The sequence below is a fragment of the Ixodes scapularis genome, unplaced genomic scaffold (assembly GCF_016920785.2).
Source record: "Ixodes scapularis isolate PalLabHiFi unplaced genomic scaffold, ASM1692078v2 PGA_scaffold22__2_contigs__length_789307, whole genome shotgun sequence".
NCBI classification, from domain to species: domain Eukaryota; kingdom Metazoa; phylum Arthropoda; class Arachnida; order Ixodida; family Ixodidae; genus Ixodes; species Ixodes scapularis.
Window position 1 is genome coordinate 260,949 of NW_024609849.1, and position 17,331 is coordinate 278,279.

Genomic DNA, 17,331 nt, shown 5'->3' on the forward strand with positions numbered 1-17,331 from the left:
CTCTAACGCAACGAAAAATATTTTTACGCATAGCGAAGTATATATTTTCCGAAAGCTAATGAACTTCTCTAATAGGTGTAAAAATTATTTGAATTTAAACGGAGTTATTCTTTTTCATATTTCGATCTAACCACTTACTTGGAAGGCAAAACAAGTTTTCGGGCGCTCTGGGTGGATGGTCGATCTAAGTTTAAAACAGGTAATAATAAACGCAGATGCAGATTCTTAATTTTGTGTGCCGCTCAAAAAACGTGTGCGCTAAGAGCACAGAAAAAGAGACTCTTCTGAAGCGAGTAGTTCTTTTTATCTTTAATTTTTGCCTGATCTTGGACGATCGAATCGCGGCTCGAGCGCGCGCCGGACTCTACAGCTTGACCTGTTTCACTCTCTAACGCAACGAAAAATATTTTTACGCATAGCGAAGTATATATTTTCCGAAAGCTAATGAACTTCTCTAATAGGTGTAAAAATTATTTGAATTTAAACGGAGTTATTCTTCTTCATATTTCGATCTAACCACTTACTTGGAAGGCAAAACAAGTTTTCGGGCGCTCTGGGTGGATGGTCGATCTAAGTTTAAAACAGGTAATAATAAACGCAGATGCAGATTCTTAATTTTGTGTGCCGCTCAAAAAACGTGTGCGCTAAGAGCACAGAAAAAGAGACTCTTCTGAAGTGAGTAGTTCTTTTTATATTTACTTTTTGCCTGATCTTGGACGATCGAATCGCGGCTCGAGCGCGCGCCGGACTCTACAGCTTGACCTGTTTCACTCTCTAACGCAACGAAAAATATTTTTACGCATAGCGAAGTATATATTTTCCGAAAGCTAATGAACTTCTCTAATAGGTGTAAAAATAATTTGAATTTAAACGGAGTTATTCTTCTTCATACTTCGATCTAACCACTTACTTGGAAGGCAAAACAAGTTTTCGGGCGCTCTGGGTGGATGGTCGATCTAAGTTTAAAACAGGTAATAATAAACGCAGATGCAGATTCTTAATTTTGTGTGCCGCTAAAAAAACGTGTGCGCTAAGAGCACAGAAAAAGAGACTCTTCTGAAGCGAGTAGTTCTTTTTATCTTTAATTTTTGCCTGATCTTGGACGATCGAATCGCGGCTCGAGCGCGCGCCGGACTCTACAGCTTGACCTGTTTCACTCTCTAACGCAACGAAAAATATTTTTACGCATAGCGAAGTATATATTTTCCGAAAGCTAATGAACTTCTCTAATAGGTGTAAAAATTATTTGAATTTAAACGGAGTTATTCTTCTTCATATTTCGATCTAACCACTTACTTGGAAGGCAAAACAAGTTTTCGGGCGCTCTGGGTGGATGGTCGATCTAAGTTTAAAACAGGTAATAATAAACGCAGATGCAGATTCTTAATTTTGTGTGCCGCTAAAAAAACGTGTGCGCTAAGAGCACAGAAAAAGAGACTCTTCTGAAGCGAGTAGTTCTTTTTATCTTTAATTTTTGCCTGATCTTGGACGATCGAATCGCGGCTCGAGCGCGCGCCGGACTCTACAGCTTGACCTGTTTCACTCTCTAACGCAACGAAAAATATTTTTACGCATAGCGAAGTATATATTTTCCGAAAGCTAATGAACTTCTCTAATAGGTGTAAAAATTATTTGAATTTAAACGGAGTTATTCTTCTTCATATTTCGATCTAACCACTTACTTGGAAGGCAAAACAAGTTTTCGGGCGCTCTGGGTGGATGGTCGATCTAAGTTTAAAACAGGTAATAATAAACGCAGATGCAGATTCTTAATTTTGTGTGCCGCTCAAAAAACGTGTGCGCTAAGAGCACAGAAAAAGAGACTCTTCTGAAGCGAGTAGTTCTTTTTATCTTTAATTTTTGCCTGATCTTGGACGATCGAATCGCGGCTCGAGCGCGCGCCGGACTCTACAGCTTGACCTGTTTCACTCTCTAACGCAACGAAAAATATTTTTACGCATAGCGAAGTATATATTTTCCGAAAGCTAATGAACTTCTCTAATAGGTGTAAAAATTATTTGAATTTAAACGGAGTTATTCTTTTTCATATTTCGATCTAACCACTTACTTGGAAGGCAAAACAAGTTTTCGGGCGCTCTGGGTGGATGGTCGATCTAAGTTTAAAACAGGTAATAATAAACGCAGATGCAGATTCTTAATTTTGTGTGCCGCTCAAAAAACGTGTGCGCTAAGAGCACAGAAAAAGAGACTCTTCTGAAGCGAGTAGTTCTTTTTATCTTTAATTTTTGCCTGATCTTGGACGATCGAATCGCGGCTCGAGCGCGCGCCGGACTCTACAGCTTGACCTGTTTCACTCTCTAACGCAACGAAAAATATTTTTACGCATAGCGAAGTATATATTTTCCGAAAGCTAATGAACTTCTCTAATAGGTGTAAAAATTATTTGAATTTAAACGGAGTTATTCTTTTTCATATTTCGATCTAACCACTTACTTGGAAGGCAAAACAAGTTTTCGGGCGCTCTGGGTGGATGGTCGATCTAAGTTTAAAACAGGTAATAATAAACGCAGATGCAGATTCTTAATTTTGTGTGCCGCTAAAAAAACGTGTGCGCTAAGAGCACAGAAAAAGAGACTCTTCTGAAGCGAGTAGTTCTTTTTATCTTTAATTTTTGCCTGATCTTGGACGATCGAATCGCGGCTCGAGCGCGCGCCGGACTCTACAGCTTGACCTGTTTCACTCTCTAACGCAACGAAAAATATTTTTACGCATAGCGAAGTATATATTTTCCGAAAGCTAATGAACTTCTCTAATAGGTGTCAAAATTATTTGAATTTAAACGGAGTTATTCTTCTTCATATTTCGATCTAACCACTTACTTGGAAGGCAAAACAAGTTTTCGGGCGCTCTGGGTGGATGGTCGATTTGAGTTTAAAAAGGTAATAATAAACGCAGATGCAGATTCTTAATTTTGTGTGCCGGTCAAAAAACGTGTGCGCTAAGAGTACAGAAAAAGAGACTCTTCTGAAGCGAGTAGTTCTTTTTATCTTTAATTTTTGCCTGATCTTGGACGATCGAATCGCGGCTCGAGCGCGCGCCGGACTCTACAGCTTGACCTGTTTCACTCTCTAACGCAACGAAAAATATTTTTACGCATAGCGAAGTATATATTTTCCGAAAGCTAATGAACTTCTCTAATAGGTGTCAAAATTATTTGAATTTAAACGGAGTTATTCTTCTTCATATTTCGATCTAACCACTTACTTGGAAGGCAAAACAAGTTTTCGGGCGCTCTGGGTGGATGGTCGATTTAAGTTTAACAAAGGTAATAATAAACGCAGATGCAGATTCTTAATTTTGTGTGCCGCTCAAAAAACGTGTGCGCTAAGAGCACAGAAAAAGAGACTCTTCTGAAGCGAGTAGTTCTTTTTATATTTAATTTTTGCCTGATCTTGGACGATCGAATCGCGGCTCGAGCGCGCGCCGGACTCTACAGCTTGACCTGTTTCACTCTCTAACGCAACGAAAAATATTTTGACGCATAGCGAAGTATATATTTTCCGAAAGCTAATGAACTTCTCTAATAGGTGTAAAAATTATTTGAATTTAAACGTAGTTATTCTTCTTCATATTTCGATCTAACCACTTACTTGGAAGGCAAAACAAGTTTTCGGGCGCTCTGGGTGGATGGTCGATTTAAGTTTAACAAAGGTAATAATAAACGCAGATGCAGATTCTTAATTTTGTGTGCCGCTAAAAAAACGTGTGCGCTAAGAGCACAGAAAAAGAGACTCTTCTGAAGCGAGTAGTTCTTTTTATATTTAATTTTTGCCTGATCTTGGACGATCGAATCGCGGCTCGAGCGCGCGCCGGACTCTACAGCTTGACCTGTTTCACTCTCTAACGCAACGAAAAATATTTTTACGCATAGCGAAGTATATATTTTCCGAAAGCTAATGAACTTCTCTAATAGGTGTAAAAATTATTTGAATTTAAACGGAGCTATTTTTCTTCATATTTTGATCTAACCTCTTACTTGGAAGCCAAAACTAGTTTTCAAGCGGTCAGGGCGGCTGGTCGATTTAAGTTTAAAAGAGGTAATAATAAACGTAGATACAGATTCTTAATTTCGTGTGCCGCAAAAAAAAAAGGTGTGCGCTAAGAGGACAGAAAAAAAGACTGTTCTAAAGCGAGTAGTTTTTTTTATTTTCGCCTGATCTTAGGCGATCGAATCGCGGCTCGAGCGTGAAGCGGGCCTCCACGACTTCACGAGTACCACACACAAAGATAAAATGCTGCTAACAGGGGAACAAACAATAATATAACACCAAGTATGCCTCGTGCACATTGCAAAAGAGCAGGAATCAGCTTACCGAGGCTGGAACAGAGAGGTGGCGAGAGACACGGGAGCTGCATGCCACGCAAGTGCATATCCCCCGATATGCAAACGAATTATGGCCCTGATGAGGGCCGTTTTGTTTTTCGCTCTGGATATCCAGGAGAAGACCTATTTCTTGGAGGAAGCCTTCTTTGCAGCCGGCTTCTTGGCAGGGGTCTTTTTTGCTGCCTTGGGTTTTTTGGGGCTCTTGGGTGCTGCAGCCTTCTTCTCTGCCTTTGGCTTTTTCGGCTTGGCCGACTTGGGCTTGGCCGACTTGGCCCTCTTTGCGGGCGACTTCTTGGCAGTCCCGGGCTTCTTCTTCCTGGCCGCACCGGCAGTTGCCGAGGCTGGGCGCTTCTTTGCAGCACCAGCCTCCTTTTTGGGCTTCCTAGCAGCAGGTGAGGGCTTGTCGGACTTGGCTGACAGCTTGAACGATCCGGTAGCTCCCTTGCGCTTGGTCTGCACCAATGCTCCCGCAGCCACGGCAGACTTGAGATACTTGCGGATGAAAGGAGACAGCTTCTCGACGTCCACCTTGTAGTTGGCAGACATGTATTTCTTGATGGCTTGTAGAGATGAACCACCACGTTCCTTAAGCGCACTGATGGATGCTGTCACCATTGCGGACACCTTGGGATGCGTTGGCACGGCCTTTGCCTTTCCCTTGGACACTTTCGTGGAAGCCTTTTTGGGGCTCTTAAGGGCAGCGGGGGCCGCGACCCCAGCAGGAGCGGACACTTCTTCGGACATGACCCACTCTAATCGTAAGCAGAGAGAGACTGAAAAAAAACCGTCTAGAACAAGCGCTCATTGGCCGAGAGAGGCGAGCGCGAACCTCCGGGAGAAGCCCTTCGAAGGTGACGAATGTTTGTAACCATGCCGTTTCTAAAATAACAAAGTTTGGAGTCTAATTTTTGCTCGATTCTGTGCTCTAATATAGGTTCCACATTATCCTCACAAGTCTGAGTTACTTCGATCGAGAAAAATTATTTTACGGAGCCAAGCGCATAGGCCCTCGCAAGAAAGTCGCCCAAAACAGCATCCAAGAATGAACAAGCGCGCTGATTGGACGAGAGGCGAGCGCGGCCCACTGGAGAAGGTAACGAATGTTTATAACCGTGCCGTTTCTAAAATAACAAGGTTGGGAGTCTAATTTTTGCTCGATTCTGTGCTCTAACGTTGGTTCCACATTATCCCCACAAGTTTAGATCACTTCAATCGTGAAATATTGTCCTAGCGAGCCACGTGCGCTGTCCCTCGCAAGAAACTTGCCCAAAACAGCATCCAGAATGAACAAGCTCTCTGATTGGCCGAGAGGCCTTGTCGGGAAGGAAGTTTCGCCACTCGCGCTGAGGCAGTTGGTCGTCAGGAGTCGAGGTGTGTTGCTGTTTGCTAGCTCTCTCGTTTTATTGTCCCAACGTTTCGGAATGGCCCGTACGAAGCAGACCGCCCGCAAGAGCACGGGAGGAAAAGCACCGCGCAAGCAGCTGGCTACGAAGGCCGCCCGGAAGAGTGCTCCTGCAACCGGTGGAGTCAAGAAGCCGCATCGCTACAGGCCGGGCACGGTCGCGCTGCGTGAGATTCGTCGTTACCAGAAGTCGACTGAGCTGCTCATCCGCAAGCTGCCCTTCCAGAGGCTAGTGCGGGAGATCGCGCAAGATTTCAAGACGGACCTCCGCTTCCAGAGCTCGGCTGTAATGGCCCTGCAGGAGGCCAGCGAGGCCTACTTGGTCGGTCTCTTCGAAGACACCAACCTCTGTGCCATCCACGCCAAGCGGGTAACCATCATGCCTAAGGACATCCAGCTGGCTCGTCGCATCCGCGGTGAACGCGCTTAATGTCGCTTCTTTGGAAGCGGCAGGCAACGCCACAAAAACGGCCCTCTTCAGGGCCACATCAGACATGCTTTTCGGACATGTGTAAAGCGACGTCCTCCCGTGTCTCAATCTCCGATGCTGACTTGTTCCAAGTGCAGGAGTTCAAAAGCTGTGAGTACTTTCTATTTATTCTCCCATTTTGAACTAGTTTGCATTGTGCCAAGTGCTCCGTTCGCAGTTGCTTCCAACGATTCCTTCATGTGTTCCTTGTTTTCTAAAGTGTTGTTGAATGAAATAAATAAAGAAGAAAAAAACCTTTCCCGAGACATTACAGGGTTCATTTTCTAGCAATCAGCGAATATCACGATTATAGATTCGACCAACAAAAACCCGTGGAGTAATTATCTGTTTTTGAGGGATGTCCACAACATTTATTGCCCTCTGCCGGTTTCGGGGAAATGCTGCTCCGATTGTTGACTCTCGTAGAAAGAGCTTCAAATCCTCTCAAAGCGAGGCAGTGCAGCGGTGGTTTTACGAGTTCAAATAACAAGCAATGCTGGCCTTTGCGCCCGACAGCAAGTCTTGTTCGGGCAATTCGCACACGTGAAAGAATTTGGCATTAAACGCAGCGTAAATATTATGCATGGGAGAATGCCTAAGAGTGGCATTCAAGGCCTGTAGGTGATGAAAGAGAAACACTGTCGGCATTGCACAAAAAGGAAATTTAAATGCACATACCCGAGTGTTTAGAGACACGGAAGACTAGCGCACGGAAATGAGTATCCTGTACTCAAGTCATGAGTGGTCCTGAAAAGGACCGTTTTTCTGTAGCGGATGCCGCGGGATGGTTTAGGCCTTCTTCTCGGTCTTCTTGGGAAGGAGGACGGCCTGGATGTTGGGCAGGACACCTCCTTGCGCGATGGTAACGCCGGACAGCAGCTTGTTGAGCTCTTCGTCGTTGCGAATGGCCAGCTGCAGGTGTCGAGGGATGATCCTAGTTTTCTTGTTGTCCCTGGCCGCGTTTCCTGCCAGCTCGAGCACTTCGGCAGCCAGGTACTCGAGTACGGCCGCCAAGTAGACGGGGGCACCGGCACCTACTCGCTCCGCGTAGTTGCCCTTTCGCAGTAGTCGGTGGATCCTTCCCACGGGAAACTGGAGCCCCGCGCGGCTGGAACGGGTCTTGCTCTTGCCCTTTGCCTTGCCTCCTTTTCCGCGCCCAGACATCTTGGTGGAGGTGAGAAGTGGACAACCGAACAAACCAACGAACACTGAGTGAGTGAGGGAGTCAGCGCATCGAGAAGCAGAAAATCAAAGGAAGTGCCAGTCCTCTCCGCTTGGGGGGCGCTGCAAGAGCGCGTTTTCGCCTTGCACTGCCTCTGCTTCATAGCACTCCTCTCCCAAAACCCTCTCCCAAAAAATTGTAGTTTCAAACTGCTTGCTCATTGGTTCGCGCAGCAACCAATCGCGAAGCGTTATTTTGGGCGTACTCCAATCACAGCGCACTGTTTCCCGCGCTCTAGAATGCTGGCCAATCGGAGCACATTTTTCAGAATGCTGTGAAAACCTATAAAAAGAGCAAAGAAAACTGAAAATTTCAGGTTGCCCCAGTTGTTGTTTCGCCATCTTTTTGCGAGTAACAACGTCGATCTTCTCCCGAAGACAAGTCGCGCGAGGATGCCCCCCCAACCGAGCGGAAAAGCAGTGAAGAAGGCGCCTGTACTCTTATCAGCCCCTCAAAAATTGAGTAAGCTATGTGGAAGGGTGGCACGTGGTGATGAGCGCGTAGGCGTATGCCATAAGAATCATAAAACAAGATACGTAGAGTGTAAGGAACAAGTGGTGTATAAAATTCCTTTATCATGCGGAAAGGTGTACATCGGGCAATCGGGTCGGTGCATAAACGACAGACTCAGGGAACATGCCCTGTCAGTTAGATCATCACCCTCGGGCAATCTGGCTGTACACTGTAACAGATGTGGGTATGTCCCACGGCTTGACAACACCGTTATCTTAACTCGGAATAGAGACAAAAAAACGAGAGAGATATCGGAGGCGTTTTTTATTTTGAAGTACGATCAGGGCAAGTGTGTCAGCGCTCCCTCAGTAAACCTGTATAGCTCTGAGGTGGCATATTTGAAATCATTCGAAAGAGTAAACAATTCATAGATTAACCTTAGATAGATGAAGCGGCATTATTGCCACTTGTCTTTTTGATGTCACGGTGTATATATGTGTACGTGTTTTTCAGTAATAAACTTCAGTTGCAAGTTAGCGCTCTGTGGTGTTCGTCATTCTTCAACTTGTCCGTCGTTTTTTAGCGCTTTTACCTCCTATTCTCTGCTTCATAGCACTCCTCTCCCAAAAAATTGTAGTTTCAAACTGCTTGCTCATTGGTTCGCGCAGCAACCAATCGCGAAGCGTTATTTTGGGCGTAGTCCAATCACAGCGCACTGTTTCCCGCGCTCTAGAATGCTGGCCAATCGGAGCACATTTTTCAGAATGCTGTGAAAACCTATAAAAAGAGCAAAGAAAACTGAAAATTTCAGGGACTTTTAGAAGAGTTGGCAAATAAAGTAGACGTGTGATTTGTTAGCTCCAATATAAGCGCCATTTTGAATTTAGTCTTAGCTTTAACCCTAACTTCGTAATGTGAAGAAGAATTAAGATAGAGTAGAGCTAGTTAGTGTTAAAGATCCTTCTGCCTTAAAGAGGCGGAGGGACCTTTATTTAAACAGTTTGTAGTTTACCCCCCGCCCTCCCTCGGGAGGGCACCGACGCAGGCATGCCCCCGGACCAACTGACCACGGACCACTCAAAGGAGACAGAGGACCCCTCGGGGTACCTGCTGCGGAGCAGGGCCATGAAGCCCAAACCAAACACAGACGGTAACCATTCGTTACCGCCAGCCGGCGCGAGCCACGTGGACAACGCGGAAAACCTCGTGGGGACCGGATCCCGCGCGGAGGCTAGCCTCCGCGTGGCACCCGAGAGCCACGAGGACGGCGCCCACGTGGAGCGCGACGAGCCCCCGAAGGATGGCGTCCCCCGACCGGACGCCATCCTAGGTGTACTAAAAAGTGCCGGTTTAGTACACCCAAATGCAGATCGGCTCCCGGACGAAGTCGTGGACCTGTTCCACGACTGCGAGAACAGCGACAGCCCCTCCGAAGCAAGCGGGGACACAACATCGAGCCCCAGTGACTCCACACCTGACAACACCTCCGAGGAGGATGACGACCAACTCCAGGTGACTGTAAACACCTCCAACCAGTTTGCAGCACTTCTGGAAGCAGGCAGCAAGGACTGCAACACCCTCATCGAGGAACTGCAACAAAAAAGGAAGGACGGTGCAGCAACCCCTCCCCGAGCGACAACCCCCCCCACAGTGACAAGCCCCCCAACATCCGGGGCCTCACGTAAGACAAACAAAGGCAAGGGTAACCAACCAATTCCCTCCTTAGACGAACTCCCCGCAAAGGGGTCCACAGTCCTGCTCCGCCCAACGGGAACAGGTAAGCTAACCCTCGAGAACAGAGTCTCCTTGGCACAGGGCCTTCGACAGGTCACGGGCGGCAAGGCGGCCGCCACACGTTTCAATCTCAGGCGAAACGTGATGGCGGTCGAAACAACGAGCGCGGCAATGACCCACCGCCTCCTAGGCACCGACAAGCTGGCGAGCCTCCCTCTCCATGCCACCCTCGCGCCGGCCAGAGCGGTGAGTATCGGCGTAATCCGCGGACTTTGCCCCAATGACGCAACAGAACAGCTGACCCGAGGCCTCGAAAGCGAGGTGCCCGTGGACCACATCAGACGGTTCAGCGGAGGGCGGTACGCGGAGCTCTTCTTCGGCGGACCCCTACCAGCCACGGTCCTGATCTATGACATCGAGTTTGTCGTGGAGGCACGACACGTCCGGCCAACGCAGTGCTGGGGATGCGGACGCTTCGGCCACGTGCAGTCCGCGTGCACGCTGCCCACTGCCTGCCCTACATGCAGGGGCAGGCACCCTCGGGGTAAGTGCGCGACAAAACTCACCCCCATTTGCCCCAACTGCAAGTGCAGACACGCTGCATTCGACAAGGGATGCAGCGTGTACCAACAACACAAGCGCGAGGCCGAGGCGGTCCGCGACACCGGCTGCAACTGGAAGGAGGCCAAACGTGTCGCCGCCGAACTCCACAAGAAAAAGGCAAGCGAGCGCAGGAGCAGACCGCCACCCCGCCCCCCTGGATGCACAGCGGAGCCAGCCAGACTCCCGCGTGGCAGACCAGCGTGCTCCCAGCGAGCTCAGTCTGGGGAGACACTTTCCCAACGCTGGAAGCGCGCAGTCGGCCAAACGCGGTGAGTAGGACTCGCGAACTAATCCCCCCAGTCGTCCCACAGCCCCCACAGGTAAAGACAAGAGAGGCCTCCACTAGCACGGAACCCAGCACCAAAATCCCCGAAGTCGGTAAGCCGCAGCGGCGGGAGGAGGTCTATCGCAGGTCCTACCGTCCAGACAGCCAACAGCAGCGGCGAGGGGTCAATGACCGGCGCCCAGCTGACGCACGGCACCTGCGAGGGTCCTCCTCTCCCCGCGCGGACGACCGACCCGGGGGCGAGAGGGAAAGGCCTCTCCCCCAGCAAGAACAGGTGCCCCCCTCACCCCCCTTCCCCGCAGCCTCCCCAGGAGACAGCGCCGGGGATTCCCCTCGGCGGGACGAGACGGACACGCCCCCCACCGCGCAGGAAATGCGCGACATGATCCACACCCTGGAGGATCTGCTCCAAACACTAATCCCGGTTTTCCTCAAGAATCGGCAGGCTACAGCCATGATCCCGGAGGGGACCTTACTACACAGCATCACCGCGGGGATGCAACGTTCGCGGCAAGGAACTGAGAATGCCTACAGGCCCTAAGAAAACAAGTAAGCCTAATGCTGTGAAAGGTTGTCCCTCGATCCTCCAGTGGAACGCGAACGGGCTCGGCAACCGCCTCACCCACCTGAGGGCAGAACTCTTGGCAAGGCCGTACGAGGTGGTGCTGCTGCAGGAGCCAAAAATGGACGTGAGCAAACTAACCATTCCCAGCTACACCACCTACTGCTGCCCCGGCCGGGAAAAACAACCCTGGGCGGCCGTGCTCGTCCACAAAGACGCGACCCACTGCCGGATCGAGAGCGCCGATTACTGCTCGGACACTTCGGAACTTGTAGGTATTCGGGTAAAGAAAAATAACCAGACATTTTCTATCTTTTCTTGCTACACTCACCCCAACGCGGCGTGGGGTGGAGAGGTTGTAAAACAAATTCACGCGCGAGAGCAGGGCATAATCATTCTCGGCGGAGACTTTAACTCGCACAACGAGCTGTGGGGGGACAGGAAAACGACCGCGCGCGGCAAGCGTTTGCAGGAGGCCCTCGCCCAAACCGACTTGGAGTACAGCGGAACAGGGCAGCCCACATTCATCGGACGAGGCGTCGAGCGGAGCGTACTCGATTTAACGTTCTGCTCGGCGCGATTCCCACTGACCACGGTGCTCGAGCAAGACAGCTGGGGGAGCGACCACGTTCCCATAACATCGGGACCTGCCCCACGGCCACCCAATCGAACGTGCAAGGTGGTCCACTGGGACAGGTATCGTGCCTTCCTCCGCCAGTACGAGGCGATGGGCTGGCCCCTTGACAGCCAGGCCATCGGCGCCGCACTCAAAGAGGCCACCACGTCAGTGAGTATCCCCGTTGAGCGTCCTAATCCTGACTTTCGCTGGCTCCAACTCCGAGCACAAAGACGCCAGGCACAGAGGGTGGCCCTGCGGACGGGCCGTCACGAGGACACACTCCGCTACCGACGCCAGGATGCACTCTTCAAGCGACACGGTAAGAGGCTCGCCAGGGAGCAGTGGAAGCAGAAGTGTGAGTCCTTCGACGGCCCCCGTGGGGCCACCAAGGCGTGGAAAATGGCCAAGACCCTCTGCAACCGACCGGGACCGCGAGATCCTATTGCAGGTATGGCACTCGCGCTTAACATTTCCGATGCAGACGTCCGAGAACTTCTAGCGGACGCACTGCTCTCCCCCCCACCCGCGCCTGCCGCCCGAGATGCACCGCCCGGATGGCGAGACTGGAAGTGGCACGCGAAGCCCCAGATGACAGAGGGGCTCGGAGACTTCCAGCTACACGAGTTGGAACGCGCCCTGGCATCGCTCCCACGTAAAAAGTCGGCCCCCGGAGCAGACGGCGTCACCGCTGCAGCGCTGAGAAACCTCGACAAAGCGAGCTACCCAGCGCTGCTAGAATTGTTCAATCGAGCGTGGCGAGACGCCAACATCCCTTCCGAATGGCGTTCGGCAGTCGTCGTCCCGATCCCCAAGCCGGGTAAGCCCAGAAAAGATCCCAGCTCGTTCCGACCCATCGCGCTCACGTCGTGCATGGGGAAACTACTCGAACGAATGGTGAAAAGCCGACTCGAATACCATCTCGAGTCGGTGGGCGGCTACCCGGAAAGCACGTGTGGATTCCGACGGCATCACTGCACCCCAGACGCCATCGCGGATCTGGTGACCACGCTCGAGGAAAGCAAGGCAAAGAGATGGACGACGGGAGTCGTCCTTCTCGATGTGTCTAAAGCATTCGACGCCGTCAAACACTCAGCAATTCTGGACATGCTCAGGCTGTCAGGAATCGAGGGCCGACCGCTCCGTTACGTGAGGGCGTATCTCAGCGGCAGAGAGGCGCAGGTACGAGCAGCCAAGGGACTCAGCACTCCCAGGAAAATCAGGTGTGGCGTCCCCCAGGGGGGCGTGCTTTCCCCCTTGCTATTTAATGTGGCTATGTCGGCCCTCCCGCAAATCATAAACATTGGCCAAAAGGGAGTCAAGCGCCTCCAAATAGCGGTTTACGCAGACGACATTGCACTTTGGGCAACTGCTCGGGGATGGCACCGAGGGGCCGTGCGGAAAGCTTTGCAGAGAGGAGTCACCAACATTGAGCACTATCTTTCCCTGCTCGGCCTGTCCCTCTCCCCGAGCAAGTCCGTCGTTCTGTGCAATGCCCCCCACTACACATATCGCTTCTCAATGTCAATCAAAGCAGGCGGCACAGAAATTCCAATCAAGAAGCAAGCAGCTTACCTGGGGGTGCAACTGGACAGGAAAGCCACATGGGCTCCTGCGGTTGCAGAGGTAATCCGTAAGTGCCGACGCCACGCGCGTATAATCCAAATGCTTGCAGGTACTCGCCGCAGAACCTCACAGGGTATGCTGTTGACCCTCTACAAGGGATTGATTCTTTCTCGCGCACTGTACGCACTGCCGCTACTAACACTCACAGAGAACCAGTGGGAACTGCTCGAACGGATGCAACGCACTGCACTTCGCGTCTGCCTCGGAGTCCCCCGCACGGCCTCCTCGCGCCACACACTGAACGATGCAGGCGTCACCACGGTAAGACTCGCAGCGGCCGAACGAGCGATGCGGCACCTCATCCGGATCGGTGAGTCGAGGGGCACAACCGGGCTGCCCGAGCGTATTTTACAACGCACACGGTCCCAACTCGCCGCGCACGCGAGGGAACTTTTTCGGATCGCGGGCGGCCCGGGGAACAACCCTACACCACCACCACCGAGCGAGGAGCCCCCGCTGCGAGTCGAACTGAACGCAGGTCTCGATGCACCAAAGAGGCACATGGCTGAGACGACGGCGAGGCAGCACGCGGAGCATCATATCCACGAGCACTTCCTGGGCTGGGCGAAGACGTTCACGGACGGGTCTGTAAATCCGGCGAGCCACTCGGCCAGCGCCGCGGCCGTGTCGGAGGACACCGGCCGCACGGCCGCCGAGAGGCTCTCTTTCCAGGCGACCTCCACGACAGCTGAGCTGGCGGCGCTGATCCTGGCACTGTCCATCGTGGACACCGAGGGGCAGCCAGACCGCCTGGTGATACTCTGTGACTCCAAGGCTGCTCTCGGACTCCTGAAGAACCTGGACAGGGCCCCAGCACTGGCCAAGGTGGTGGCCCAAAAAGCCATCGAGCTGCAGCGCCGGGGATGGACGCTGGCCTTCCAATGGGTTCCTGCACACTGTGGAATAGCAGGTAATGAAAGAGCAGATCGCCTTGCCGCCGAAGCGCAGGAGGATCCTGCATACCCGATCTCCGAGGTCCCGGCCTTCTCCGATGCACGCCTGTTGGTCAGAAGAGTGGTGGCAGCCCGCCACCCCGAGCTCGAGCACGGGCCCCTGCCCCCGAGGCCCCCGAGGAACATGCGGCGAGGCGAAGCGGCGGTGATCCACAGGCTGCGCACGAGCAGCGCCTTCACCCCCGACTACAGAGCGAGGTGGCGAGCCGACGGCGACCGAAGCTGCCCGAGATGCGCGGCGGCCGTCGCGGACGCCGATCATCTCCTCCGCGAGTGCCCGGACTTCGGCGAGGAACGTGAGCGATTGTTTCGTCGCTACATCACTCTTGGATGTAGCACGAACAGCTTTGAAACTCTAATCAGACCGCAAGGTAAGGCGGCGCAAAGTGCCCTAACAGCGCTCGCAGGATTCCTCGTCGAGACGGGGCTGGCCGGCGAGATCTAGGCTGCAACGGTCGCGCAAGAGACAAAGGATCTGTAGCAGACGACAGCCGCAGAGCTTCGGGGAAAGCTCACCCCACTAGGAAGGCCTGGCCTGGCGCTGCTGCCCGCCCGCCGAAAACGCTCCTCCTTTCCCTCCTTCGGGGAAACTCGGTTTCTCCGCCGGTCGCGTGGCGGAGGGGGACGCGATCGCTATCCAGGCAGGGCCTGCAGGGCGTCGCGTCCTCCTCTCCCGTAATCTCTCCTCCTTGCTGCCGAGCTGATTGACAGCTCCTCTCTCGCGTTTTTCTTCTCTTTACTTTATTCGCCTTGGTTCTCCCTCGCGCTGCACCCCCGGCTGTTATTTTTTCTCTCTCCTTTCTTGTAGCCTCCTCTTTAGACTCAGCTTCTCTTTTCTTTCTGTTTACTTAACTGCCTTCCACTTAGAACGCGCGCGCAGGCCCACCCTTTGCGAGGGCCCCCTGAACCACTTAACTCTTTTAGACTGTATTGTTTATCTTTCTTTCTTTGGCTTTGCTTCCTGTCCGGTACGTTCTTGGCGCCGGACTTGTTTGACAGCCTCTCTCTCGCGTTTTCCGTCTGCTTTTTGGCTTTTAGTTTTATTTTTCTTTCCTGCCTTCAGCGGGGAGGACTCTTTGTACAAGTTCTAACTGATAGCTCCTCTTGGAACGCGCGCGCTGGGCCACCCCTCGCGTGGGCCCCCTGACCCACTTAACACTTTTAGACTGTATTGGTTTTCTTTTCTTCTTTGGCTTTGCTTCTTGACCGGTACGTTCTTGGCGCCGGACTTGTTTGACAGCCTCTCTCTCGCGTTTTCCGTCTGCTTTTTGGCTTTTAGTTTTATTTTTCTTTCCTGCCTTCAGCGGGGAGGACTCTTTGTACAAGTTCTAACTGATAGCTCCTCTTGGAACGCGCGCGCTGGGCCACCCCTTGCGTGGGCCCCCTGACCCACTTAACACTTTTAGACTGTATTGGTTAACTTTTCTTTCTCTGGCTTCGCTTCTTGTCGGGTGCGTCCTTCGCGCACGATTTGATTGACAGCCTCTCTCTCGCGTTCTTTGTCTGCTTTTAGCTTTTATTTTTGATCTCTTCTTTCCTGCCTCGCAGCAGGGACTGCTCTTTGTGCAAATCCTAACTGATAGCTTCCCTCCGGCGTTTTGTTTTTCTATTCTTTATTCTCGCCAGGTCTGCCCCTCGCGCGGGGCCCCTTCTGCTTTGGCAAAACAATCTCCCCGCGCGCTGTCCCGCTCTGGCGCCGTGCCATTTTTCTTATTTATGTTGATTCTTCTCTCGCGGGCAAGGAATAACCTTACTGAGTCCGGGTTTCGAATAATAAATTCGGAATTCTTTTTTTTTCCCTTTTAATGGGCAGGAACTAACCTCGCCCAGCCGTGAAAAGTTTTCGAATGATAGATTCGGAAGCTAGTAAACCCTAGGCATGCCAAGGGTCAGGCATTTTCAGAAAATGCCATACAAGTAATTTCTACCTTTGCGTTTGGTGAACCACGCGTTAAATCGCGTGGGTCACTCAGCCAAACACAGGCAAAGAATGTCATTCCGTAGCACTCTGCGGAATGTCCCTTATGCATACAATAGGCTCGACCGCCCCTGTTGAGGGAACGGAATCTATTAATGTTCCCCCCAATCCTTTCGCAACGCCGTGTTGTGTATACATGCAGCAGAGAGATGCTCGCCGACCCATTGCACTTTGGCTCGGAATACTGGGAAACTTGGTGTTGGTGTGACTGGTGACAGTGCTTGGAAATTCGGACACCGCGTGCCGAACCCGATTCGTTCATCCTAGACTCTGTGAAGATGTGCTACAGGCTTCTGGACAAGACACTTGGACATTTAAAGGATCTCCTTCCTTCCTCGGCTCCGCCCCCTTTTCTGCCAGCCACTTTCTGTGGCTCCTCGCGCCCCGCTTGTCGGCTTTGGCGAAACAACCTCCCTCTCTCTTTTTTCACAATTTTTTCTTCTATCAGCTTTTATCCCCTTCCCTTCCCCCAATCCAACGATGACCGTTCGGCCCATGGCTGTAACTCCAACGATGGTTTTTCCTCTTTTGCAAGACTTCTCTCTCTCTCTCTCTCTCTCTCGAAAATTTCAGGTTGCCCCAGTTGTTGTTTCGCCATCTTTTTGCGAGTAACAACGTCGATCTTCTCCCGAAGACAAGTCGCGCGAGGATGCCCCCCCAACCGAGCGGAAAAGCAGTGAAGAAGGCGGGCAAGGCACAGAAAAATGTGCGTGCCACCGACAAGAAGAAGAAGAGGCGCAAGAGGAAGGAGAGCTTCAGCATCTACATCTACAAGGTGCTCAAACAGGTCCATCCCGACACCGGAGTGTCCAGCAAGGCCATGTCGATCATGAACAGCTTCGTGAACGACATCTTCGAGCGCATCGCAGCAGAGTCGTCTCGGCTGGCTCACTACAACAAGCGCTCGACCATCACGAGTCGGGAGATCCAGACAGCTGTGAGGCTCCTGCTGCCGGGTGAACTGGCAAAGCATGCGGTGTCCGAGGGCACCAAGGCTGTCACCAAGTACACCAGTTCCAAGTAACACCCAGGAGCTATCTCCCTGCTGTATGTACAAACGGCCCTTTTGAGGGCCATACTCA

General features: G+C 51.7%; 5 protein-coding genes across 6 annotated transcripts; 3 read left to right on the forward strand and 2 right to left on the reverse strand.

Moving 5' to 3' along the window:
* Window positions 1-4,411: 4,411 nt before the first annotated feature.
* LOC120837213 (histone H1-III-like) lies at window positions 4,412-5,310 on the reverse strand. Its single transcript, XM_040499493.2, has one exon. The coding sequence runs from the start codon at window positions 5,087-5,089 to the stop codon at window positions 4,469-4,471; it is 621 nt and encodes a 206-aa protein (XP_040355427.2). The 5' UTR covers window positions 5,090-5,310; the 3' UTR covers window positions 4,412-4,468.
* Window positions 5,311-5,337: 27 nt separating this feature from the next.
* Window positions 5,338-6,615, forward strand: LOC120837212 (histone H3-like). Its single transcript, XM_042291130.1, has one exon. The coding sequence runs from the start codon at window positions 5,629-5,631 to the stop codon at window positions 6,175-6,177; it is 549 nt and encodes a 182-aa protein (XP_042147064.1). The 5' UTR covers window positions 5,338-5,628; the 3' UTR covers window positions 6,178-6,615.
* Window positions 6,616-6,945: 330 nt separating this feature from the next.
* LOC121836272 (histone H2A-like) lies at window positions 6,946-7,517 on the reverse strand. Its single transcript, XM_042291132.1, has one exon. It carries the CDS (start codon window positions 7,378-7,380, stop codon window positions 7,006-7,008), a length of 375 nt encoding a protein of 124 aa, XP_042147066.1. The 5' UTR covers window positions 7,381-7,517; the 3' UTR covers window positions 6,946-7,005.
* A 230-nt stretch (window positions 7,518-7,747) lies between these two features.
* Window positions 7,748-17,331, forward strand: LOC120839052 (histone H2B). 2 transcript variants are annotated; one of them, XM_042291131.1, is made up of 2 exons: window positions 7,748-7,866; window positions 16,935-17,331. In XM_042291131.1, the coding sequence occupies exons 1-2, from the start codon at window positions 7,831-7,833 to the stop codon at window positions 17,271-17,273; spliced, it is 375 nt and encodes a 124-aa protein (XP_042147065.1). In that variant the 5' UTR covers window positions 7,748-7,830; the 3' UTR covers window positions 17,274-17,331. The 2 variants fall into 2 exon arrangements, with proteins under 2 accessions (XP_042147065.1, XP_040065191.1); XM_040209257.2 differs by lacking the exon at window positions 7,748-7,866 and having other exon boundaries at window positions 16,899-17,331.
* On the forward strand, window positions 12,694-17,331 carry LOC120847559. The gene has a single exon (XM_040219382.3). The coding sequence runs from the start codon at window positions 12,800-12,802 to the stop codon at window positions 14,714-14,716; it is 1,917 nt and encodes a 638-aa protein (XP_040075316.2). The 5' UTR covers window positions 12,694-12,799; the 3' UTR covers window positions 14,717-17,331.